This window comes from Equus quagga, chromosome 6 (assembly GCF_021613505.1).
Source record: "Equus quagga isolate Etosha38 chromosome 6, UCLA_HA_Equagga_1.0, whole genome shotgun sequence".
Lineage (NCBI taxonomy): Eukaryota > Metazoa > Chordata > Mammalia > Perissodactyla > Equidae > Equus > Equus quagga.
In genome coordinates this window covers 88,970,223-88,996,065 of record NC_060272.1, presented here as the reverse complement: position 1 = coordinate 88,996,065, position 25,843 = coordinate 88,970,223, and the positions used below count along the sequence as shown (strand labels likewise).

Sequence of the window (25,843 nt, the reverse complement as noted above, 5' to 3'; positions counted from 1 at the left end):
AAAAATAACAGTGATAACAGACAAAGGAGATCCAACATGTGAATAACTGGCATCCCTGACACACTCTGCCACAGGCTTTTATGAAGGCTGACACCAGAGCACTGAGAACAGGGGAGAGACAGGTAAATATTTTCCTAAAACAAAGTCTAAATACTGAAAGGACACATTGAGTCCCAAGAAAACTTTGATACAAATGATCAATAATTAGAAATATCCTAGTATACTGTACTTCAGAGATTTAGCTAAATCTTTGGGCCTTAGCTCCCTCCTTCACTATGACCACCACCATCACAAAACAAAGATCAACTATTTACACATGGATTTAAAAAAATTACTGTTGTGCATGAAGGGAAAATATATAAAGTACTTAAGAGATTCCAAAACCTTTTTCACATGTTTGTTTTGTGTGAATCATCTTTTATTCCAATCATTACTGTTTGTGTTTTCTCACAAAATGTGTTTTTTCTGTTTTAAGGGCATTGATGATGAGCATTTCATAAAAGAGCACCCCAAAACTGTTTCTAGAATTTTCTTCTGAGACACATTAAGTCTCAGAACCCATTCAGGCTCTTGTTTGATACCCATTAAGCAAGTTGATGCTAATACTCTTCTGGAAGTATCAATGGAAAGTTTTCTTCTTCAAATGGTCCTTATATGGCTCTTTGACTAAAGAGTAGCATCATTTTCCAGTCTTGTCACTAAGAACATAACCAAAATTGCACATGAATAGGCTTACTCAACAGAGCAACCTGTTATGCTTCATAACAGGTTGACTTCTGTAAGGTAGACATGGATATTATGTACCCACGTGGTATATGATATTATTTCTTCAAAATACTGGCTATCCCTCCCTAAGACAGGATAAAACATCTATGGCTATTGACTCATGCTTCTCACATGATTAGCTTTGGATAATGGAAGGTACTGGGAGTGAAGGGTGTCACATCCTAGCAGAAGTTTTAAGAGCCATAATGTGGTCCTCATCTTTCTTTTCCCTCTCCCATAAGACCAATATTCCCCACATAGGGGCTGCTCCTTTAGCCTGGGTCCTGGAAATGCAGACAACATGGAGTACGGCCAAAACTGGCCCTCAATAAACACATAATATTACTGAAAAATAAACTTGTAAGACATCAAGGTTTGTGAATTATTTGTTATTGCAGCACAGTTCAGCTTAAGCTGACTGATATAACTCAAAGCACACGAGATTTAAAACCTAGCTTTGGAACGGTCTAGGTGCTCTCCTGAAGGACTCCTGATTTCTGCAGGACTTCCTCAGGACAGGTGATGAGTGGGTGATATGTGACTGGTCCTGTTCCACCTGAGATTCATGTTTAGGCTAATTCAGCTCAGCCAGGATGAATGCAGAGAGACCTCACCTGAGATGTTTTTAAAGCAGGTCACTCTGGATTACTTAAAGATTCGCACTAATGAGTATGCCAAGTCACAGCGTAGTTGTTGTGAGCTCTGAACTATACCTGCATTATTGTTAAATGTCCTGAAATTCTAAGGTCAGAAGACATTTTGGGGACTCAAGACAACACCTCACTTTGGGACACTATAGTAGTTCTCAGTGGGGACGGGGCTGAGGAGGGGAGGAAGGTGCTCTAGACCTGAAGTGTTCACTCCCGTGTTCCTTCTTTCCAGTTAAAGCTGACTCCATGACGGAAGTACCAATCTGTGGAGAAAAGACATTTTTTCGTCCCCAAAACAGAAAGTTCAGTATCTGCACTTAGAGTTCTGTTGGAGAAGTGGCTGAACTCAGAGTTCATCAGGGATCCAAGTGCAGCTCAGGGTTGATGGCTTCAACAATTCGCAGCAGTTCTTCAAAGAAGACATGCTGTGGTACCCTCCTGCGATGATCTCCCCGGGACCCTTGGCAACAGTGCTGGTAGAAAGTAGAATGAAACAGTTAGCTAAGCCTTAGAAGAAGGAAACAGTAGATGAGCAGAAGATGACACATTAAAAATTGCATAGGATGGGGAGCTGACATTCTGCCTCACATTCAGGTTAGGGTGGGTTAAGGACAGAGGCAAAAAAGAAATAGTTTTCACGCTCAAATCCTGTTTGGCCTCAAGACTTCCCCTATTTTATCCAGAATAAACAAAGAAAATGTAGACCTAATCCTTATAAAACACCTGTACATTAAGAAGGGCAGATGGGCTGGGGTTATTGATTTTGCAAATAGAAACTGTGCAGGGAGGGGGTGGCCAGCATGGGGAACTGGCAGCCCCTCATCCACCATGGCCTATCACCATCACCGTGTTGTCAAGACAGCCTGCATTGCTTTACCCCCTTGAAAGGGAGGCAGCACCTCGTAACTAGTACTAGAGTACTACAGTACTAGTTAAGGGCATGGACTCTGTGAGCAGAAAGACCCAGATTTTCTTGGGGCTTTCTGTCTTGACTGTGCTTGCGCTCATTTTGCTTGGGTCAGTGACATAGCCTTCCCAAGCCCTGAGTTTATATAATGCGTAAAAAAAGCAAGAGTGCTTAACTTACACAGTGTCTGCAAGGTGTGAGCAAGCTAATTCACACCAAGGCCTAACATAGCGGGTGCATGTGAAATGCTTGAGCGACACTAGATGACTATGGGTCCTAGTCTTAGCCAAGAAATGTCAAAATGAAAGGTGGTTAGAATTGCCACAGACGTTCTCATATTTAAATAAAGTAAAAGTTATGAAGTTTAAAAATAAGTGGAAGGGGTCTTTAGGTCCGAATTTTAAATTAATGATGGATATAAAGAAGTTATGATCAAGAATACAATACCTGCTCAATAGGCTCTGGCAACACGACACCACATCGGTTGTGTTTTGAGATAAGCCAGAGGCGAAGGCGTTCTCTAAAATGTGATGGCAGGTGATGTCTACAGGAGTGCTGGAGAGGATGCCTAGAAGTGGGACAGAGCACCATTGCTTTTATTAATTCAGGAGGTCACTGAAGCCTCCTTCTGTTCTCAGCTTCTCCACCACGCTCCACACATTTCACTTCACGACATGCTTAACACGGCTCTGCCTCTCAGCTCTCTGCACAGCATATGCTGCATGTGCAGGTTAGAGGCACGGACCCCTGAGAGCTGGGGGCACAGGGACACAGGACACAAAGAATGGAAGCAGTACCTGCGATGCAGGCAGTCATGAAGCAGGCGATGTTCCCTGCGATCAGAGCTCTCACTGCCCCTGAGGCGATGTCACGCTTCCTGGAAGGAGCTATGGATGCTGGAAACATGGAAGCAGATATGAGGTTAATGCTGAGGCTTATTGATTAGAATTCCAAATTCCCAGCCTCTGAGACTTGTTCTGGGGCTGGAGTCTCAGATCAGCTGACTTTTTCTTTCTTTTTAAACTTAGCTCAGAAATTCAAGATTCAAGAGCTTAGTGATGGGTTCCACATCCAAAGAAGTCCTCTGGTGTGGGAGGAAAAGCAGTTTGTCCACACCAACAAGCCCAGGGGCTTCCACTCTCTATGGAAGGAACAAGTCCTAAGGTTCATCCAAAGGACGCACACAGCATGTTGAGGACATGGGAAGGCAAATGCATCGCAAGGAAGGATCACAAACATCTGCAACTCATCTGTCACCATCCACATCTGTGCCCATGGCAGACATCACTCATTAATCACAGCATTTTCCAACATAACTTCCATTGGACCTCAGAATCCTTCTCTAGTGGCCATTAGAAGTCTACTGGAATTGGCATGCAAAGTGAAAGCTATGTGTCACCCCTGGCTGGAGAAGCACCTGTGCATTTGGGCAAATTCTTCCTGACGTCAGCTTAGGTCTACACAGGGAAACTACACTGCAGAGCAGGGATAACAAATAGACCCCAAAGGATTTACTGCTCTTACAGGGCCTTCTTTTCCTGACATGAATAGTGTTACAGAGCAACATGGCGATCTGAAGCACATTTACAGCACATCTGTTGTTGAAGAATATTCTTTTTACTTACTGAGAGTTCTGATCACTAATCCTAGGGAACTGATGCTGCTAAAGCCACAGAGAGCATAAGTGGCAATTGTCTCAGAACGAATCTGTAAATAAGCATAAACACACAGATGCATACATGGTGTGACCAGCTTAGTAAATCTGACATCCTAAACAAGCTTCCTATTCTGACGACAGAATCAATAGTGACAAATAAGTGCATAGTGCATGGTGTCAAACACCTGTTGCTTCCTAGACTCTTTCTTTCCATTTCCCCTTGAATTTGGATGGAGAGAATGGGGCTGTGTGGATTCAGAGACTCCACAAAGGGCTTGGAATGGGTGGTCTTGGCCTCTACAAATGCTACTTTCTGCTCAATGACAACTTTTAATATTCAGTGTGACCTTGCCACCTGCTACAATGTGCCAGGCACAGGACCAGCTGCTGAAGACACAAAATTGGTCCCAGAAAATATTTACATTTATTTGACAAAGGACTTATTCTAAATGCAAAAAGAACTGTTATAACTCAATAATAAGAAGACAAGTGCCTAACAAATGAATAAAAGGATTTCACAAAGGACATGCAAATGTCCAATAGGCACATGAGAAGTTGTTCAATAGTGTTAATTGCCAGGGAAATTTAGGTTAAAACAATGAGATCCCACTACACATCCACTAAAATGGCTAAAAACATGGGCAATACTAAGTGTTGGTGAGGGTGTGGAGCAACTAGAACACTTGTACATCGTTGGTGAGAAAGTAACCTGACCGCCTGTTTGTAACATACAAACATACTTGACAGTTTCTTCTCAAGTTACCATCCACTGCCTGCATGACACAGCAGTCCCTCTCCCAGGAATTTTCCCAGGAGAAATAAAAATCTATGCCCACAAAGGCTATACATGAATATTTATAGCAGCTTTATTCCTAATAGTCCCAAGTTGGAAACGACTCAAATGTTCTTCAACAGGAAACTGGATAAGCAAATTGTGGATAACCATAAAATAGAATACTACTGTGCAATAAAAAGGAAAATAACTAATACATGCAACAACATGAATGCTAAGTGAGTCCATTCATATGAAAGTCTAGAAGAAGCAACAGTAATCTATCATGAAACAAAGATCAGTGGCCGCCTGGGACTGGGTTGGGGTCGGGGAGGGGGCTATTGACAACAACTGGCCATGAGGAAGATTTTCTAGGTGAGATGGAAATGTTCTATATCTGATTGTGGTCATGGTTACAAAGGTGACACATTGGTCAAAACTCACATGTCCACCAAAAATGAGCCTTTTTTGTATGTAAATTATACTTGAGTAAAAATGATATAATGTAAAATGAACAGTATAATTATTTTTTAAGATTAGCACCTGAGCTAATATCTGTTGCCATTCTTTTTTCTTCTTCTTCTTCTCTCCAAAGCCCCCTAGTACGTAGTTGTATATTCTACTTGTAGGTCCCTCTGGTTGTGCTATGTGGGATGCCGCCTCAGCATGGCCTAATGAGTGGTGCCATGTCTGTGCCCAGGATCCAAACCAGCGAAACCCTGGGCCCCCAAAGCAGAGCACGCGAACTCAACCACTCGGCCATGGGGCTGGCCCCCTGTAAAATGGAAGCTCACAGCTGTCACAGGAGTGCCCTCCATCTGGCTGTGGGGTGTGCTTGTCTTTCTTTGTTCCTCAGCTCTGACCAGCCCATAGGAACATGAGGTACCCCTTGGAAGTGGGAGAACAGACTGTCCTCTCACAGGGCCGTGAGAGGATGGAAGGTGAATTCGTCCAAGTGTGAGAGTGGCCCTCCATCTCTATTCTGAAGTCAAGAGGTGCTGCTCAGGCCAGATGGTTCTTTCTCAGGGTGAGGGACTGACTGCAGAGGCTGGGAAGAGCCAGAACACTTCACTGTTCACCGGAGGCACACCCAATCTGGCAAAAGCACCCTCAAAACTCAGGCAATAATTATGTTTCCCCCAAATCCTGAAAAATCTATGATTTGGTTCAAAGGACAAATCAGGCCAGTGCTACATTCAAAACTGGTGGTGCCTTTTTTTCTGTAACTGGATTTTTTAAAGCCCACATTCAAGACTCAAGTGGTCACAGTAAGTTTTTGTTGATAAGACCCTTCTTCTTTCCATGGTTTCTGAGAACTCCTTTGTTGATGTTTTCAATAAGCATGCATATAGCAGGCAGGGAAAAATTATTTCAAGTATTTGAGCAGTCCACTGTTTCTGGAAAAGCTCATCCTCGTCTCCTGCTCTGTCTAGTGCTTTTCATTTAGTTCAATTGGCTTCAAAAACAGGCAACTTATTAGGGTACCATGGGGAGGGAGAGGGCATGAAGTGCTCGAGAGTCCTCTTTCTCCTTTCTGGGGACCTGTAGAGACGGGCACACAGATGGGGCCACGTGGGGTTTTATAATAAGAGGAAAAGGAGGCTGGGATGATTTTGCTCTGTCTTGGCCCATAAATGTGCAAGACTACATGGTGGAAAGAACTGCACTAGCAAATTAATAGGACATCCTACAGCTCTCCTAGCACATGAGAAAAGATGCCATATGTACAGGGACGGTCATGGTAGCACTACTTCCAATAGCAAAAAATCGTTAAGAGTGTTCATCAACATGGGACTGGCTAAAATAAATTATGGTCTGCTCGTACATAGAATACAGTGCCACAGGGACCGGTATGGAAAGGCATTTGAGCTACGTTATTAAGAGCAAAGATCAAGGCTAAGATAGGGAGCATAATATGGCACAAGGAGAGGAGCTAGCGCCAGAGAAATAGGGAGGATGAATCACTTTTCGCTCTACACATTTTTCTACCTTTTGAATTCTCTGCCATGAAATGTATTATGTATAAACAAACAAACAAACATGCAAAGTACTATCTTTATTCTAAGAAAGAGAAAATGTAGTAATAAAGTATGACATACACGTTCTGACCTCTTACCTCAGATAGAGGTCAGCAGTGGGCACAATTCAATGGATAACATGGGGTTTTTGCCTCATGGACCCAGATCTTACACTTTAGTCTCATGGTAGCTTTTCCAGGAGACTACTGGGACACCCCCACCACTTCTTGGTTGGTCAACAGAAACTGCAGGGACTCATCCCCATTTTGTTGATCTTGCCCCTGGTCGGGCTCACCCCAACCTGAATCAGCTCTACTGGTCTGTCTCTATCCTCTTAGTAACCTGCTCACAAACCTGCTCAGCACTGCCAGGCCTGTGAGCCTGCTTTGCTCCTTAACAAAACTACTTTCTCCTGACAACTGGCAGTTGGGGATGAAAAACATGTCACTTAATTGAGCCTACAGTTTACTTTTGGCAAAGACTCCAGACAATGAGGACACTCGGGAAGCCCCACTGCATGGTCAGCTGAAGAATGAGCATTTGAGAAACAGGAGACCTACAGAGCCACTGCGCACATCAGATGTGTGGGTCAAATGCCCTGATTAGAACACACAAATCAACACTCTCCAGGGGTGTGCTGTTATTTAGTGTCATATGTGGGAGTAAATGTGCATGTTTGGTCTTTGGGAGGCTGGAGAGTGGCAGCTGTTCAGAGGTGGGCCATCTCAGTTAGAAGCTTGGGCAGCATGCTTTCCCTCCCCTTTCCTTTTAAAGCCCAATATGTGCCTAGGATAGTAATTCCAAATGGATTGTTTCCAGGAGTAATGGTGGCGGTCAGAAATGTTCACCATTACCCTAAGAGTTTCTGTGTGTGCCAATTCTGTTCTTTAGGAAAATAGAAGTTGGAGACTCAGCTGCAAATATGGCCCAAGGAAGAGCCTTATCTGAGCTCCCTTATCCCATCCAAGGCCAAGGGGGCATGAGCATCTCCTTGCAGGCTATTGACCTGAAGTCCTGACATAGTTCTAGGGCGCTTGTCTCAAAGGTTCAGACCACAGATCCTGAGCTTCTTCTCTTCCCTCATCTATGTGGAGAGCAACAATTGTGTCTCACTACTTCATTAGGATGTCCAGGCACTAGGTTGCATTTAGACAGTTTCTCAGAGTCCATAGAATTCCTTAAGCTGAAAGGAAGAGAGTTCCCTGGTTATTAGACTCTGAGCCCCACGAGGGCAGAGACCTCATCACTTGTTCAAGGCTGTGGCCTCAGTTCCTAGGTGCATTGCATACAGAAGGCATTTGATAATTATTGTTGATGGATTGATTCTACTGCCAGCTCATATGACTCTGGGTTTGGATCCATGGTGCTCTACAGTAAATTATCGCAGTGGTAAGGATAGCTGTGCTCGTCCACGTACATACATACATACACACACACAACCAAACACACTCACACAGACACAATGATTAATTCAAGATAATTGTAAATTATGAGGTTCTGTGTTCATTACGACTCTATGATTTGGTGTCTGTTTTGTTCTTTGATTTATCCTTAGTGCCTGGCCCAACAAGGAGTCACCAGTAACTATTTGATGAGTGTATGTATGTGATAAAGAAGTGCACTGAAAAATCAATCTATTTACTCACCGACATATATTGCTGCACACCATCCACAAATTTGGGTCCAGCCTGTTTCCTTAAATCCACCAATTCTGAGAGGCGCTCATAGGCCACAAATTCATCGAAGAATGTCTTATAACCTATGAGTTTGGCAACCATAAAGCTGTCTTGCCAGTCCACTCCCATCATGAAGGAAAACGGCATAAAGATGTAGGAGCATATTATCTACAAAAACCAAAAATAGGTACTTCATTAGAGTTGTGATTTGCTCCCATTCTTCTGCCTCACCTTCGTGATGAGATTGTTCCCACTCCCTCTGTGTCTCCTGTAGACATAGAAATCCCTTCACATGCCCTCGTCTATCTTCATTCATTAGGAGTCAAGGTTGGAATTAGTCATATGTAGTAACCTGGATTTTCGGAATGGAGAGAATGACTGTATGTTGGGAGAAGGAGTGTGACAGGAGACAGAGAAAGAGCTGTGGGAAGATAGGGGACACATGATAGGTTTGCGCTGGTGTAAGAGTGCACCAGATGCAGTTAGGGAAGGTGATTCACAAACCTATTTTATGTATTTTTAAGTTTATTTTTGATGAGGAAGATTGGCCCTGAATTCACATCTGTTGCCAATCTTCTTCTTTTCTGCTTGAGGAAAGTTGTCACTGAGTTAACATCTGTGCCAGTCTTCCTCTATTTTGTAGTTGGGATGCTGCCACAGCATGGCTTCATGTGTGGTATGTAGGTCTGCCCCTGGGATCTGAACCCGCAAACCCTGGCCCACCAAAGCACAGCACGCTAACATAACTACTATGCCACTGGGCCCACCCCAACCTATTTTATTTTCAAACAAAGATAGGCAGAAACAAAACGGAAGAGAAATGTGATAGAATATATACCTCGAAACTCAGCTGTGGGTAGTCAAACATGCTTCCAAGCCAGGACAGGGCTGCGTTCACAAAAGACAACAGGGCCAGGAAGGCAATCAGATTCACAGCAATGTGAGCTACCACGGAGATGGATGCAGATGCTCCCTGTGATGCTGCTTCTAGGAGATTCCTCGAATCACTTTATCAAAAAATAGCAATGGCAGAATTAACAAGGAGTTGTCAGCAGATGGACATCACAGGTGTAGACAAGGGCTAATCAGAGCTCATTCGGATGGAGAGACAAACTCTCAGACCCATACCTTGGTCAAAATCCTCACCTGGATTCCATGAAATCATGATCAGATTTATCATTACTAAGTGTAGGTGATGGGCACATGGGCGTCTAACTGTTATACTACTCTTTTATTTTGTGGCCTTTATAATTAAAAATTTGGGAAAAGATAAAATATTATAGGCTTTAAAAATTATATTTAATTAAAAGTAGCTAGCAGAGAATATTGATAAAATATTCATGGTATAAGCACTAATAATTCACAGAAGGCCTGAACATCCATCACCTAAGAAATGGAAGGTCACGCTCACCTTTGAGTCCCTCTCCCCCTGTCACCTTCTTTAATCTCATCCTCTTTAATCTCAGAGGTACCTGGCTCCCTAGAAGTGGCTTATCATTCCCTTTCTTTGCAATTTACCTATATGTTTGCATCCCTAAATAATATGTTGTGTAGGTTCACACATTTGCTAACTTTATAAGTGGAATCACACATATTCCATATACATATTCTTTGACAACTTGCTTTTTCATTCGTGGTTATGACTTTACCTCCATACAAACAAGCGTTGAATCTCAGAAACATGTTGGTTGATGGATTCTGTTATTTAAAGAAATACTTTTGAACAACCTAAATTACTTAGTCTTTTCCACCCTTTTTTCTTGTTTTTGTACAGAGCAAAAGAAAATGAACTGAAGAAGGGTTAAGGATATCTATATCACAGCTTCTTTCTCTATCATATGACACTTCCAGAAGTGGTCAACCTATGGTTTTGCAACAGTCTTAAATCAAGGCTGAAGGAACACTACACTATATTTAAAATAAGATATTTACAGTGAAGTCAAGAAAATGTAATGACATTTATGTATTTAGAAAGCTTTTCAGCCAAAGCAATCTTGAGAAAGAAGAACAAAGCTGGAGGCATGACGTTCCCTGATTTCAAACAATACTACAAATCTATAGTGATCAAAACAGTATGGCACTGGCACAAAAACAGACACAGAGATCAATGGAACAGAAGAGAGAGGCCAGAAATGAACCCCTGCTTATATGGTCAATTAATCAATGACAAAGGAGGCAAGAACATACATTGGGGAAAAGATAATCTCTTCAACAAATGGTGTTGAGAAAATTAGACAGCTGTACAGAGTTCATTGACCCCTCCCCACCTTCCAAGGACACTGGGCCTCTAGGCCCCAAACAAAGGAATGCGTCTAGGCTCAGGGCCAAAGATGGCCATTTTGGCCTTGCCTCTAAGGCACAAGTTACAAAAAATACGTCTTGTGTCATGTTCCTTGTCTGAGCTGGCCACCCTGATGGGCACCTGACAGGACTTTAGAAACGTCCCATCCGTGGGAACAAAAAAGATAAAAACACTCCATCTGTGGGAACAAGAAGAAATAACTGAAAATATCCAAATGTCTGAAACCCTGAGTCAGAACCCAGAGAAACCTTGGGATAAAAGGGAGTCACAGGCATAGAATAATTGGAACTCTCACTGAGGAAAGGACGCTTTGCCTCAGACCTGGAAAATCAGCACTTCCACCCACCATAGAAACTATTGGGACTTCCCCAGCTGATTGTGGTGTGGACGTTATAACTAAAGATTTGTTGTTCCCCTTTATCCCTGCTCCTTATTCTGTTTCCCTTTATCAATAAACTTTGATTGCTTAAACAACCAAGGAGCCTTGGCAGTACCTGTCATTCCTTGCCCTTTGCCATTGCGGGCAACAACAGCTACATGCAAAAGACTGAAATGAGGCCACTTTCTTACACCATATACAAAAATAAACTTAAAATGGACTTGAATGTAAGACCTGAAACCATAAAACTCCTCGAAGAAAACTTAGGCAGTCAGCTATTAGATGTTGGTCTTGGAAATACTTTTATGGATCTGTCTCCTCAGTCAAAGGCAATGAAAGAGAAAATAAATAAATGGAATTATATCAAACTAAAAAGCTTTTGCACAATGAAGGAAGCCATCAACAAAACCAAAAGGCAACCTACTGAATGGGAGAAGATGTTTGCAAAGGATATATCCAATTCGGGGTTAACATCCAAAATATATAAAGAACTCATACAACTCAATAGGATACAAAGAAAAAATCCAATTAAGAACTGGGCAGAGAACCTGAATAGACATTTTTCCGTAGGCGACATACAGATGGTCAACAGACATGGGAAAAGATGCTCAACATCACTAATCATAAGGGAAATGCAAATCAAAACTACAATGAGTTATCACCTCACACCTGTCAGAATGGCTGTTATCAAAAAGACAAGAAATAAGTGTTGGCGAGGATGTGAAGACTTGTACCCTGTTGTTGGGAATGTAAATTGGTGCAGCCACTATGGAAAACAGTATTGAGATCCCTCAAAAAATTAAAAACAGAAGAACTATACAATTCAACAACTCTAGTTCTAGGTATTTATTCAAAGAAAATGAAAAAAACACTAATTCAAAAAGATATACGCACCCCTATGTTCATTGTAGCATTAACTACAATAGCCAAGATACGGAAGCAACCTAAGCGCCCATCAATAGATGAATGGATAAAGATGTGGTAAATATTTATACAGTGGAATATTATTCTGCCATAAAAAGGAAATCTTGACATTTGTGACAACATGAATGGACCTAGAAGGTATTATGCTAAGTGAAATAAGTCAGAGAAAGACAAACACTGTATGATTTCATTTATATGTAGCATCTAAAAAAACAAATGAATAAACAGCAAAACAGAAACAAACTCATAGATGTATAGAAGAAAGAGATACTCACTAGAGGGGAGGGAGGGTGGGGGAAACAAGTGAAAGGGATTAAGAGGTACAAACTTCCACTTATAAAATAAATGTCATGGGGATGTAATGTACAGCATAAGGAATATAGTCAATAATATGGTAATAACTGTACGGTGACAGACGGTTACCAGACTTGCTATGGTCATTTCAAAATGTATATAAATATCGACCATGTTATACACCTGAAAATAATACTGTAAGTCAACTATATTTCAATTAAACAAATGTTTTCAAGGGTTGAAACAAGATTTTTTTGGGGTGAAGTCCAGTAGTCACTCGGAAATTAAATTCATTTAATACCCTAATTCACTATGCTCTCTGTCAATTTTTTTCTGTTCTTTGAAAATGGACCCACCTCCCACCACCCCAGCTTGTATAGTCATTAATGAAGTGAACCTATCTCACTTACCCCATTTCCATTTTCATGGCATTCTTGAGGGTTACTTTAGGTGTTTCTGTCTCAGGCCAAAAGAGTTTAGCCACAGCCAATGATGCGGGCGCTGACATAACTGAGGCAGTTAATAAGTGGGCAGGTGAAATCTGTGATTTTAGGAGAAAGAAGGCCAACTTAGGTTTAGCTCTTCTGTTGTGTTCAGAAAGAATGGCCCAAAAGCCTCACTAGGGAAGAGAAGGGCAGGAACTGCTTCTATGCCAGAAAACAGTGTTTCTTTGGAGGCTTGCAGGAGCTCAGGGAGCCAAGTTAGCATCACCGTGAGACTCAGAGGGAGGAATTTGTGAGAATTGGCCACATCCTTTGGGAAAAGCACAAAACCAAAATCCGATCATTTCAGAAGAGAATCCTGTGCTGTAGGGGCTTTCACAGATCCCTCCACCTCTCTGTTGTCCTTTGGAATGTTCAAACAGTCCCTAAATCCTGTATTTCATTACATCATTGATTTAGATGGGGATGTCTGGGGCTGCAGGCATGGACACAACCCTCTCCGTCTTCCTTGTGCTTTTCTGAAAGTTTGTGCCTTTACGTAACACTCCTTTAGGCAGAGTCCCTGTGATCTGTGAGCATCTCTGCTCTCCTCACTGCAGGTCTACTTAAACTCTTTCCCCTCCCCTCCCCACATCCTTATTGTTTCTGGATTCTCTTCCCTCTCTTTTCAGAATTCCAGAATCAGCACCCTCTCCCCACTCTCATTCCATCCAGCACATTTCTGCAGGCGGCATTCCCACAGTGGTGGCAGAGTGGATCATCTGGGGATCCAGTGACAGTGCTGTTCCTGAGGTCTCCTTCACCCTTTTCCTCTTCCTTCTTCCTGCTGATCGGCTTCCGAGGCCCCGATGAAGTTCCGGGGTGAAACTCACCTATCTTGTAAGATCACCCAGTCACCTGGGTCACACGGCTGCTGTTGATCCCATTTCTCCCATGGGGGTTGCATCTGTATGTGGCTTGTTAGCTCTGTGCTGGGGGCACATGCCCCAGTTATCATAAGGCTCTCCATCCCTATGCTATTGCTCTCAACAGGCTGTACATTGGAATCTGAGGTGCTTTTAAAAAAAAATACTGATGCCTGGGTCTCACCCCAAGAGATTCTGGTTTAATTACCCTGGAGGATGGGCCTGGGTATTCGGGCTTTTAAAGGCTCCCAGGTGGTTCTAACGTGCAGTAAGTTTCGAAAACCACTGCTCTAGGCCAGGGATCAGAAAACTTGTTCTGTATAAGGGCAGAGAGTAAATATTTTTGGGTTTTTGGGCCACAACTACTCAACTCTGTAGCGTGAAAGCTGCCGTAGAGAAACAAATACGAGTAGCTGGTTTCCAGTGTAACTTCAGTTACAAGAGAAGAGGAGTGATCTAGAATTGGCCCATGGCTCATTCTTTGCTGACCACTGGTTTAGATTGCCTTTACTAGTATAATAGGGTTTTTTTCTTTACATATTCATATCTTCAGCCAAAGTAGCCTCATAATATTATATCATTATGCTGTGGTTGGATATGATTCACATTTAGGTGACAGGGATATAAATGTAAAGCCCCAAAGCTCCTTTGGGCACTCCACTCAAATGTGAAAGGAACTGTGACCAAGCATATAGCAAAACGGACACTCTTTTGGCTCCTTATCCAGCAGCAATAATAAAGAAAAAAAAGAAATGGCAAAGAAAGAAGAGGTGGTATTTCCCATAAATTGATCCCCAAACATTCTTACCCCAAAAGAAATGTATGGGTCTAAGACATCTCCAGCGATGGTAGCGAACCCAGCAGTCATGATTGCATGGAGCTCAGACCTGGTGGCATGTTGTATACACGGTCGGACCAGCAGTGGAGACTCCATCTGGAAACAGAGAGTGAGCAGACTAAGCGTTCACTTTTAAATCTTAGGAGGCTAATCTATTCCAAATTCCACCCTCTAAAGCAGTATTTCAAGGAGAGGACCTTAGACCAGCTCCATCAGCATCACCTGGGAACTCCGTAGACATGCAAATTCTCAGACTTACTGAATCAGAAACTCTGGGGGTGGGGCCAGCAATCCTGTTTTAACAGCCTTCCAGGTGGTTCTGATGCATGCTGGAGTTTGAAAGCCTACACCCTAGCTGTCTGGGTCATTTGAAATCTAGGTCAGCATGCATACTGAATCTTGAGTAAAGTTTGCAGGATTTGCAAGACTGAGTCAGACAAGGCCCCCACTTAGCCTGGGACTGGACTCTGCTGGCTGGGGACACTTTTCTAAGGTTGGAACACCACTGACCAAGTAACTCTGCCCATTGTCCTGGCCTTGAGAACTGGGGATTCCCAAGCCTCTGTGACTTCCCATCTTCCAGCTTCATCTCGACAGACCTTAAACCTCTTTGCTGACACCACAGGGAAATAGAGATATGAGCAGAAAAAGCAAACAAGGACAGGTGTCTAGAGGCCTGAACAATTCTATAAACTCAGAAAAAGACTGCTTCAGAATCTATGCATGAGAAGTCTGCTGCTTTGACAAAATGCCTCAATCTTTCGTCCTCTCCATCAAATTTCCAGAACTCCAATGCCGCGTTCAAGCACTGAGACTCTTGCAAGGGATCTCTCTCTCTCTCTCTCTCTTTTTTACTTTCTCTGGAATCTGGACTTTGTCAATGTTGAGAGGTCCTTATTTTGACACTCTTCCCTCTACACTAAAAGAAATAAAACCATCGTATTTTTTTACTCCTATTTTTGTAAAGACTGTCCATTTTAGCCAGTGTTTTGTTTTTTGATATTACAACTTACCTCTCCAAAGAATATATTGCCAGCAGCAACTACAGATTCAACAGGAGATGATCCCACAGTAACCAGCATGAGCCATCCAATCTAAAAGGGGACAAGGGACAAAGTCAGTGAAGAGCTATTTTTATACACAAAACTTCAAAGTAGGGATAAAACCTTTGGAGGAAAATGCAGAGGCCTTCAACAACTGTGGGCAGGCCAGCAATGTGCTAACTGTGAGGACATTTTACCTAGTCCTTAGAGCAGGCCAATCACACCCTCCTATTGGAGGGGTAAGTCTGAGTCATTGTACGTACTTTCAACATCATGCGAATGAATTTCTACTGAAACGTTGTGGACGAGTCATAAGTTATAATAATTGCTGACAGTCATGGTAGGCTTACTGCATTCCAGGCATCATTTTGAGCCCTTGATCTGAGCAATGCTTTAATCCTCACAATAACCCTTTGAGGGAGGTCCTATAATTATGCCCATTTGATAGAAGTGGAAACTGAGGCACAGTACAGGTTAGCTGTTTTGTCAAAAACCACACAGCTAATAAGTAGTGGGGTATAGTTGATGTTTGGCCTGTTCTACTTAACTCTAAATAGAACATAGTTTATGTTTATGGTCCCACTTTTGTAGTGGCCCTTCCAACCAGAGACTGTGGTCCCACCTCAGGATGGGGACTGCCTCTGGCATTCTTTGTCCTTAGACATGAGCACTGTAGTTCTGAATGTTTAAATCAACAATTGGAAAACTGCGGGCCCTGGTGTTCTGCTGAAATTTTGAATTCTGCTGGTATTCTGGTTCTCTCTCTCTCTCCATTTTATTTATTGATAGGGATCAAAGGAGGGCTGCGCTGTGCCCAAACCCTGTGTGCGTTCAAACCAGCTTACACATTTCATAGATTTCTGGTCTAACATGTGACTGTAGGACTGACAGTTACTGGGCCAGCAGGAATGGGATTAACTTTTAGACTACTTTTTAAATTTGTGTGCTTATAAAACTCCTTGAGGAGCGAAAAGCAGCTTCCTCTTCTTGCTCTGAATCCCTAGCAGCTTCCAGACCAGAGTGCCCCCTTTTGGGACCTCCTTTGGAAAAGCAGTGACTGCATAAGCCACAGGGTGGTCCCAAGATGGAGGACAGTGCTGTTTTCCCCAGCAGGTGTGGGACCTGTGGGAGTCAATTCTGTGGCTAAAGAAGTAATTGCTAAGGTTTCATGAAGATATCAGTGGGTTGCAAGTCAAAGCCCTGTCAGAAGTCCCTGAGATAGACTTCCCTCTAGGGACACATGTAGGATTTTTGGATCTAATAACTGGGAAGGGAGGGTGGGTCTTGGTCTGAAGAGAGAGGCACTTTGTAAAACCCTGAATGAAAGGTATTTAGGATTTTGTCCCTGAAATAATCAGCTGTACACCTGTCACCCATCCCTCCTGGTCCCGTACCTTTCTAATGATCCACTGCATCAGTCCGAGGTAGAAGAGCATGTACATGACGGCGCTGAAGAAAACCAGCATTGGCAGGAACTAGAGAGGGAGAAGGAAGCAATCGTGGGCTAACATTGGCCTCAGGGGTATTAGTAGGTTTCAGATCAGTCTCCTTCTTTCTACCTCCTTTTCCCCCTCTGAAACATCGTATAAATACTGGAAATATCTCTTGAACTAAACAACACTCTATCAGGCAGCTGCTGTATCTTCAGTCTCTTATTCTAATTTGCTTTGGATAAGCTCGAGTATATTTCATCGGAAACTTGACTTTTTTTCCCCTCTGCTATAATGATCTTCTCTCATTTTAGTGTCTCATAGAAGGAATGAAGTTTTGGAGGAATTTGTAATAGTGAGGCTCATTAAAATGAAGGCCACTGGCAGATGTTCTTGTTCTGATATTAAACAGCCATGAGCTTCACCACTTATCCTTTCCTAGATCCTATTTTCCTGATGCTCTTTGGGTGCCTTCAATGCAGCCTGTATGTCTACAGGGAGCCATGTCTCCCCTGCAGAAACCACACAGAGCTGTGGTCTCAGTCCCTCCCCACCCCTACCCCTCCGCACCCCTTCCCCTCTGCTCCCCAGCTAAATGGCCAGGGACAAGCTGCCAGCAGAGGCTCAGAATGATGGAGGACAATTTGTACAGCATCCAATTTAAGAAACTCGATTAATACTATATATTAAAAGACTTTCTGTGCCATCATTCAGAGCTCATGCACTTATGTGCTTTTCTTGGCTTTAATGGGCAGGCAGAGCCTTCCTGAAAGCGTCAGGGAGTCGAAGGGGCTCATCTCTCGAATGTGCCCACAGGGATTCTGTGCTGGCAGAGAGGATGGAGGCTACTGCCCTGGGGGGAGCGGGAGGAGGTCTGAGACACTGGTGCAGTCTGGGCAGCAAGTCACGCCTTCTTTGTGACTTTAGTTTTTTCCAATTCAGGATTCAGATCGCGAGATGAGCATATTTCCATCTCAATTTTTAAACACTTGACCTTTCAGAAATGGCTTAGTTATCTCAGCACCAAAGCATGAAATCAGCAGTTTAAAAAAATATCCAGCCTAACAGTTGGCCTAACTGAAACTGGGGTAATTTGGAGGTAAATTGGGAGTCCCTAGGTGAGAAAACAGTTTACAAGTGTAGGAGGAATAATATACCCAAAAAAGCAAAGATGAAGAAAAAGCCAAGTGTATCTTTCTGACTCATGGGCAGGCATCTGTAAGGACTTCCCAGAGGACAGTGACTTCCTGGGGCTTACGAGATCCCCAGGGGCGAATCAATGAGGCCCCAGGCATGGGGCCAGGTTGCCTTTCCCCTGTAAAATAATATCCCTCTTTGGCTGGGAGAAGGCCCAGCCCCTAGGCCTCCCTAAGCAAAGGCTGTGCTGAAGGAAAATGGGAACAGTTTAGCACGAGGATGGTTCTGGAAGAACAGAGGCTGATGTGGGTGACCAGCTGTCCTGGCTGGCCTGGGATTGAGGGTTTCCTGAGTGCAGACCTGTCACCGATCCTGGACCTGGAAGCCATTATTGGCCATATGCCTGTTCATGGCCAGGTACCTAATAATCTTTTCTCTCAGAAATCTCAGATACTGTTGCCCCGTATGATTTTTCATAAGTATCTCAGACCATGCTACAAGCCCTCCAAAGATATTCCAATATTTCTGACTGCTCTACATGTTTCCCTTAATGCTATAGTAACAAAATAAAACATTTGTAATCCACTGACTTCAGATAAAATTGTCATGAGAAAGGACAGTGGTGTGCTGTGCACCTATGGCATGCTCAGCTGCTGTATGCCTGGTTTCTGGTAGTTGGGTCCTATCTGAACATCTACAAAGACTGAGAAGTTACTGAAAAGGAAGTGACTCCATAGAAAAGGGTTTGGCTTTACCTTAAATGCCAAGTAGTGGTCTGTGTAGTTCTCACCAAAGACAAAGGAAGCACCAGCGTCAGTGTGCTCCAAGAAGGTCTAAGATAAAGAAAGGGCAAGAGCAGATCATCATAACCACTGAAGCGGTGGTTACTGTCCCCAGGACTCACCAGGCCCTGCAGAGGGTGAGGACCCATCAGACTTGTTGGATAGACTTGGAGAGTTAATTTTCTCGGCTTTTCTCCCTCCAGTGGGTGGCATGGAAGTGTATTTTTGAACTATAACTGTGCACAGATTTCCAGGCATTTCTAACATTCAATCTGACTCTATGGTGCTAAAGAATAAGCTGGTGTGGCAATTTGCTCCAGAAGCAATAAATGGCACATGGGTGGCACTGCTGACCACTAGATGCAAAGAGAGCCTGTCTCTCTGTTTGTGGCAACATCTTAGAAGTGTGACACCCCTTGGGCAGGAGGAAGGGGGCAACCGGGATAGGGGAGAGATGTAGTGGATGGTGTGGGTGAGGGGCAACAATAATATCAATAAACTGGACAGATTAACACTTTCTACATAAAATTGTTTGTCTAACTCGTGCTATGAAATTAAAATTTCAGTCAGCTCATGCAGACAAATAAACCTATTTCTGACATGTCCTGAGGATTATACTCAACTGTTAAAAGCACTATGCAAGTAAAATGTTCTTTTGAACCCAACTTACCTGAACTTGTTTGCCCAACCACTGAAAAGCCCTAAGTCCAGGGCCAGTCCTTAGCATTATGAGCCCAAGAAGAAACTGTAACCCAATTCCCCCAAAGACAGGCCTCCAGCGAACCTATGCGGAAAGATGGAGAGAGATGTATCTTATTAGAGAATCAGTGCTGACCTCAGCATAAACGTCCAGAGGACCACTGTTTCCTTGGAAGCATCTCACACGTGGCTTGTGATCCACCTTCTCTGGGAGGCCCAAGCAGTCATGAACAGAGTGTCCCTTGAAAGACTCATACCCAGAAATCTCACGATGGTATTCCCTCTTTCTAAACCTGAGTTTGAAGCCTTCAGTCTCAGGGGAGTATGGAACCATTATGTCATGATAAAACTCAGACCCAAAGAGTAGTCTTAGCAGGGCCATAGGGAAGAAGAAGCTAGCCTTTCTGGTCATGCTGTAAATATTCAATACGTATAATTATTTGCCCTTCTAGAAAATGGAGAGGCAGAACATGACTTCTCTGTGTGTCCTAGGTTTGTTGATCTGACAAACTGTAAGTGAATTGAGTGAAACAAATTACACCCTGTTGAGGGGCTGTCATTTCACTGTAAAAGGAGCCAATTATCTCTAACACAGACCAAGGGGGAGCAGAGTCATGGACAATAAGCTGCTTTCATTTTTGGTGCAGAGATGAGTGGCCTGCAAAGAACTATGGGATTGGAGGCATAGAACACAGCAGAGATGTTCACAGGGCAAAGAATTTGGATCACATTAGGTGACTTGCTCTCTGACTAATGCTGTTTTGGAGGGGTCAACCTTTCAGCAGGTAAATTCTTCCAGCATTTGCCATTATGAGTCATTTGTGAAGACTCAATGTCTCAGAATTCTTGCCCATGTATTGGGTTACTGACTGACAGAACAAGGATGAGCTTGGAATTCAGTGTGAACACAACTGTGGGAGGACAAATTTTTGGAGTAAAATAGCCAAAATTGAAGTAAAAATTTGATGCACTGCAGAATCCAATGGTAGAATATTAGATTATTTACTGGCCTGGGGAAATCTGGATCAAAATGGATGAGTTTTCTTTGAATGTGTGTTTGATGGGGAGAGGAGGGGACACGAGTAGAAGTTGGCCTTGACAGGACAGAACATCTCACTGATTGTGTAACTGGAAAATTACTCAGAATGAACAATGAGAAAGTGACAGTTCTATGAAAGTTCAGGAAGAAGGGCCCCCTAGCCACCTAAAATATCATAGCAAGGTAAGAAAAATACTGAGTAACAGTTAAATTCTCCCAGTTACTATTTTGAGCAATTTACACATGAGAAAAAAATAGGGAAAAATAAAAAAAGATCCATTTGATACTTACTTTGCTTGGATGCTTGGAAAATAGAAATAGCAGGATAACATACACTATGAGCCCACTGAAGGACACCAGCTGCTGTTGGCCCAATTTGGCAGTGTCAAAGATCAGCCATAAAACAACTCCCAGGATCAGAGAGCTCCAAATCACCCTGAGGAACCAGAAAGGGGGCATCTTTTGTTGTATTTGTGGCTCATTTGTAGCATCCAAGTGCTAACTTGGAAATCTTAATCAGGCTTAAACCAACAAACAAAGAATATTAAGAGTTAACACACTCTGGCACCAGGAACTTATGCTTCTAGAAATTGCAGCAGACCCTCTTTTGTTGTGGCTATAAAGGCAAATAGTGAAAACATTAAGCAATGTGTCTCCCTCATTCCAAAGCCCTTGGGCTGTTCAACGATATATAAAAGGGTCAGAGAGAAGAAAGGATGTTTGGAGAGAAGTCTGGTGATTTCTTTGAGAGATCTATGGGGAGTCCTCATCTCCATTTTGGATGATGGGTGAGGTGTTACCTTCTTCCCTTTAAGGGAGAGCTTGAAATGTGTTCTTTGAAGTTGGGGGACCTCATCAGAGCCCCAGAGAGCCAAGTTGAACTTTATAGTGGATTCAACTCCATGGGGAATCTAGTGGGCATGACAAGGCTGACTCATGGCTTGGATGGCAGAATCAGAAAGGGTGCTGTGTTGGGATCGCACAACCCTGGATTATTAGGCCAAGGATGTGTGAAGTTTCCTGGTAGATCCAAGGTGCGCCTTGCTGGGGAGAATGGGTCCTGGGTCCTACCCAGCAGGGCCACCTGGAGGGAGAGGAGGTCCGACAGAGAGAGGCTGTGAGAAACGTCCTGAGTGGTCACCTGCAGGACACGGGCTCCTGTAGGAGAGGGTTGGCTTTAGTAATTCATAGAACCTTCCTCCCAAGGAGGCCAGCTTCGTGCATAGAGCATAGGGTCACCTCCCCAAGTGAGAACCATCCCATCCTTTGGACAACATCTTATCATTTAGTGGCACTTGAAATTAAGGCAGTTTGTAGGGACATTTGAACACATCTCGAATGAGTCATTACCTTATTGAGGCCTTGATTTCCTGTTTGCAAAATGAACACTTTTTACAGATTATTCCCTAGGTTGTCTCTAGCTTCAATATCCCACAAATGAAGAAGCAATTTCAGAACACAGTTTTGGAAGAGTGTTCAAAAAGTCAAAGATCCCTCTCAACAGCAGTAAGAGAACCTACTGCATTTACCACTTCAGCCAGGACCAATGGCTGTCCAGAAGCCTTCTGCCAGGAGACAGGAGCTCTTTGATTCGATGATCATATTTGGCCATAAAGTGATCCCAGACCACAAATAAGATGGCAGCCATGGTGATCATGAAGAGAGGAAGCGCTCGGTGAAAGTTGAGAGCACATGCGGCGATCACCATAGTCAGGTAACCTGCCAGGAAGCAAACACAGATGGGGACCATAAGCACCAGCTGGAGACCAGCCACAGCACCAATCGGTTCCACCAAGGGGAGGTTCAGTCAAGGGAGCATTGAAGGCGGGGGTGCTCGTGATAGGGCTGTGGGATCCTCTGATTATAAGTAGTGGATTTTGGGCGCTTCTGTTGTTTTTCCAAGCAAGTCCCTAAAGTCTCACCATGAAGGCTAGAAGGATAGCATACTAGGTCTTTTATTCTCTTATAGAACCTTCTGAGTTCTCGAATCGTGATGCTTCATCACTGGGCCTCTCACTCAGTACTAAGCACCTTTTTCTGACATTCACACTAGGCAGGCAAACTGGTGTCAGAGAAAGGCGAGGGGTTGAAGCCTTTATGAATGGTATTGACAAAGGTATTGATCCTTCTGGTTTGCTGCTCATATTTGGCCGAAGCTTGAGTAGGAAATCAGGCCCACCAACAATCTCTAAGTGTCTCCAGATCTCTACAGGAAAGGGGAAGGGGTGGGGCAATTACCAAGGGGGCTGCTTTTGAAGAGGAGGTTGTAGGATAAGAACAACAAGGTTTCCTGTTAAAGGTCAGCAAACATGGTCTGCAGGTTAAATCTGGCTGCCACGTGCTTTGTAGGTGGCAAGTACAGCTGTATTTGTATGTTTGCATCTGTCTTCTACAAATAAAGTCTCATGGGAACACAGCCACACTGTCTGTGTGCTTTTGTCCCATAAGGCAGAGTTATGTGAGTTTTGTCGTATGGCCTGCAAAGCCTGAGACACCATCTGGCCTGGGACACAGAAAGTTTATGGCTGGTCCCTGTTCCTGCGGTGTGAGCACCAGCAGACCCACTGACCTTGGGGAGTAGCGGTCTCGGGTTAACGTCTCTGGACTTGGGTGGGTGGGTCCCACCTTATAGACAGGAGTGCCCTTTAAAATGGGCTGCAGATCCCTTTTCTTGGGAGGGAGCAAAACCGGAGAGCTGTTCATCTGTGAGGACAGTACAGTCCTGCCTTCAGGCAATAGGAGTGGGCTCCCTGACCCCAGGCTCCTCCTCGTGTTGTGTTTGCGTAGAGTATTAATTGCTTATATTTCCCCTACACTTAGGTTTCTCACTTGTAATTATCACCATGTTTTCCACTTACCTGGATGTGATGAACCAGCCCTCAAATGCAAAACACAGTCACAAAGGCCACAGGAGTAGGGGACCTAAAAAGTTAGCTGCTGGTACAAAAGCTGGACAGGAAACCACTCTGCACAGGTGTCCCACGCTGAGACGTCCCCCTCCCTAGGGGCTTCCTGTTTGATTCTCTCCCTCTCTGGATGATTCCTTGAGGTCCACGGCAGTGGGAAGACTTATTTTCTTTCCACAGAAAGCTCTTATTTTGGGAATCCTTGAAAAGAGACACTCGATCCCATCCCCTTTGCTACTTACCTGCTAAAAAGATGCCCCAAAGGATCTACGGAAGAGTGGTTTTGTGTCTTTGATAAAAATCCCGAACTGTACCATACTTCCTTTCCAGATACCTGTAGAAGACAAAAGCAAAAAGGCAAGCAGAAGTCAACACCAAAATCATGAAATAAACTGGCAGCTAAGGCTGGATAGGGCTTTGTACATCAAGTAAGCAAACGACCAAACTTGTGAAGTGTGTGTCCTACAGTATAGAAATGGGAAACTCTTTTCATTTTAGAATTAAAGCAGCCCTGGCTTGCATCGCCTTTGCCAAATGGTTGGGATTTGCTGAATTGCATGTGCCAGCCCTTGAGGGGTTACAGAGCTGAGAAAACGTGCTCCTGGAAATGGAGCAGGGGAGACGGAGAACTAACCAAAAGCTCAAAATAAATCATAGGAAAAGGGTGTTTCTCACTGGACTATGAGGGCCTCCACTAGATTTTAAAACACTGTTATTAAACGTTCATCTAAAAAAAGTAAAAACCCAATGAACTGTCAACCTTTTGGTTCCACAAACTTTGAGGAAGGTGGTGGTTCCCTGTCCTCACTCACCATACTTTTTAGCGGGAGGCTGACAGACTTCACTAGGTGCTTGAAACATAAAGTGGAATTTCATGGATCTGAGAACTATTAACTAGTAGGTTGTAATGTAGCTTTCTCAGAAAGTTCTAGAATTGTTAGCATGTCTTTGTTTCTCTCCAGAGTTTTGTTATAGGGTGGTAGGTATGTTACTGGACAAAACATGAGTCCCCTTCTTGGCAAGTTAATCAACCTACACCAGAAGTAGTTGTCACACAAAGCAGAAATTTTGTTTGTGGCATGCAGGAAAGAAAATGGAGACCACAGGGAAAAACTCACAAAAGTTATGATTCCCTGAGCATGGGGAGGTGGGTACTTTTATTTGGGGTAGGGAATGAATATTCAAAGGGGAAGTTTTATCATCGCACATAGAGGTGGGCAGAAGCTTGCACATGCGTGGTTTGAAATCATGCTTTTACATGCATCTTATGATCTCAAAATGGCTGCTTTGCCCCTCTCAGAGGAGAATTTATGATATTAATGAGGGAAGGTTACTTTAGTACAGCTTTTCGCCTTTTGCAATAGGTGGCATTCCTGTGCTTGTGGTCTCTGCCGGTCTGGTGCAGTTCAAAGTGGTTGGGTCCAGGGTGGTTGTCACTTAGAGCTTCCTCCTCGTGCATAGCTGAAACCACATAAGCTCAAGACCCCAAAGTTGTTGGAGAGAAGAATGTCTGCACCTTTGAAGAAGACAAAAGAATTAGGTCAAACACAAAAGGTTAGAGTTTAGGCAGGACAAGAGCAGTGAGTGAGAGTCGATGGCTGGTGACAGAATCCCTCCTCTACTTTTATCCTGCTCCTCATTCTTGAGGGGCATGGGGCAAAGATCCATCTTCTGTAACTACTTCCTCCTGAGCATGGGAATTGTCATAGAGGCTGATAGGCAAGTAGAATTTTTCCCGCTGATATAAGGTAAGTCTGTGGGTCACCAGGCATAGCTCTAAGTTGTTCACATCTTTGATTAACAGGCAGGTGGCAGTCACATCTCTCAGGCATGGGGGTCATCTTTTCACCAGGGTGTCTAGCTGCTTTGAGAAACAGGCTATCACTCTCTTTAAGGGTCCCAATGTTTGGGCTAATCCTCCCAGAGTTACTCCTTGTCTTTCATGAAGGTACAAGTCAGATGGTTTGCTCAGGTCTGGAAAAGGCCAGTGCAGGTGCTTCTATTAGTAAGTTTCTAAGCTTATTGAAGGCTTGGTCATATAGTTCATCCCATTCAGAGGGGTCCATTTCTGACCCCTGTAATTTATCATAAAGAGGCTTAGCAATCAACCCCAAATTAGGGATCCACGTGTGGCAGAACCCAGCCATCTCAAGAATCCTCATAGTTGCCTATGTGTTCTTGGTGGAGAAGTTGATATATTACCATTTTCCTCTGATGAGAAAAGTGGTGCTGCCCTTTTGAAATAATAAACCCCCGATACTTTACAGTCTCTTTAGA

General features: G+C 43.5%; 1 protein-coding gene across 1 annotated transcript in view; it reads right to left on the bottom strand.

The window, feature by feature from the left end:
* Window positions 1-221: 221 nt before the first annotated feature.
* The window catches only part of LOC124240771 (solute carrier family 28 member 3-like), a 30,878-nt gene continuing 5,256 nt past the window's right edge, over window positions 222-25,843 (bottom strand). The window contains 15 exon segments of the mRNA XM_046663880.1: window positions 222-1,888; window positions 2,770-2,890; window positions 3,120-3,218; window positions 3,948-4,029; window positions 8,416-8,613; window positions 9,284-9,452; window positions 12,755-12,885; window positions 14,501-14,626; window positions 15,544-15,624; window positions 16,968-17,048; window positions 18,896-18,973; window positions 19,593-19,706; window positions 20,952-21,096; window positions 22,190-22,379; window positions 23,809-23,901. Of these exon segments, the coding sequence (XP_046519836.1) occupies window positions 1,762-1,888; window positions 2,770-2,890; window positions 3,120-3,218; window positions 3,948-4,029; window positions 8,416-8,613; window positions 9,284-9,452; window positions 12,755-12,885; window positions 14,501-14,626; window positions 15,544-15,624; window positions 16,968-17,048; window positions 18,896-18,973; window positions 19,593-19,706; window positions 20,952-21,096; window positions 22,190-22,379; window positions 23,809-23,901 (1,835 nt within the window). The 3' untranslated portion in view covers window positions 222-1,761.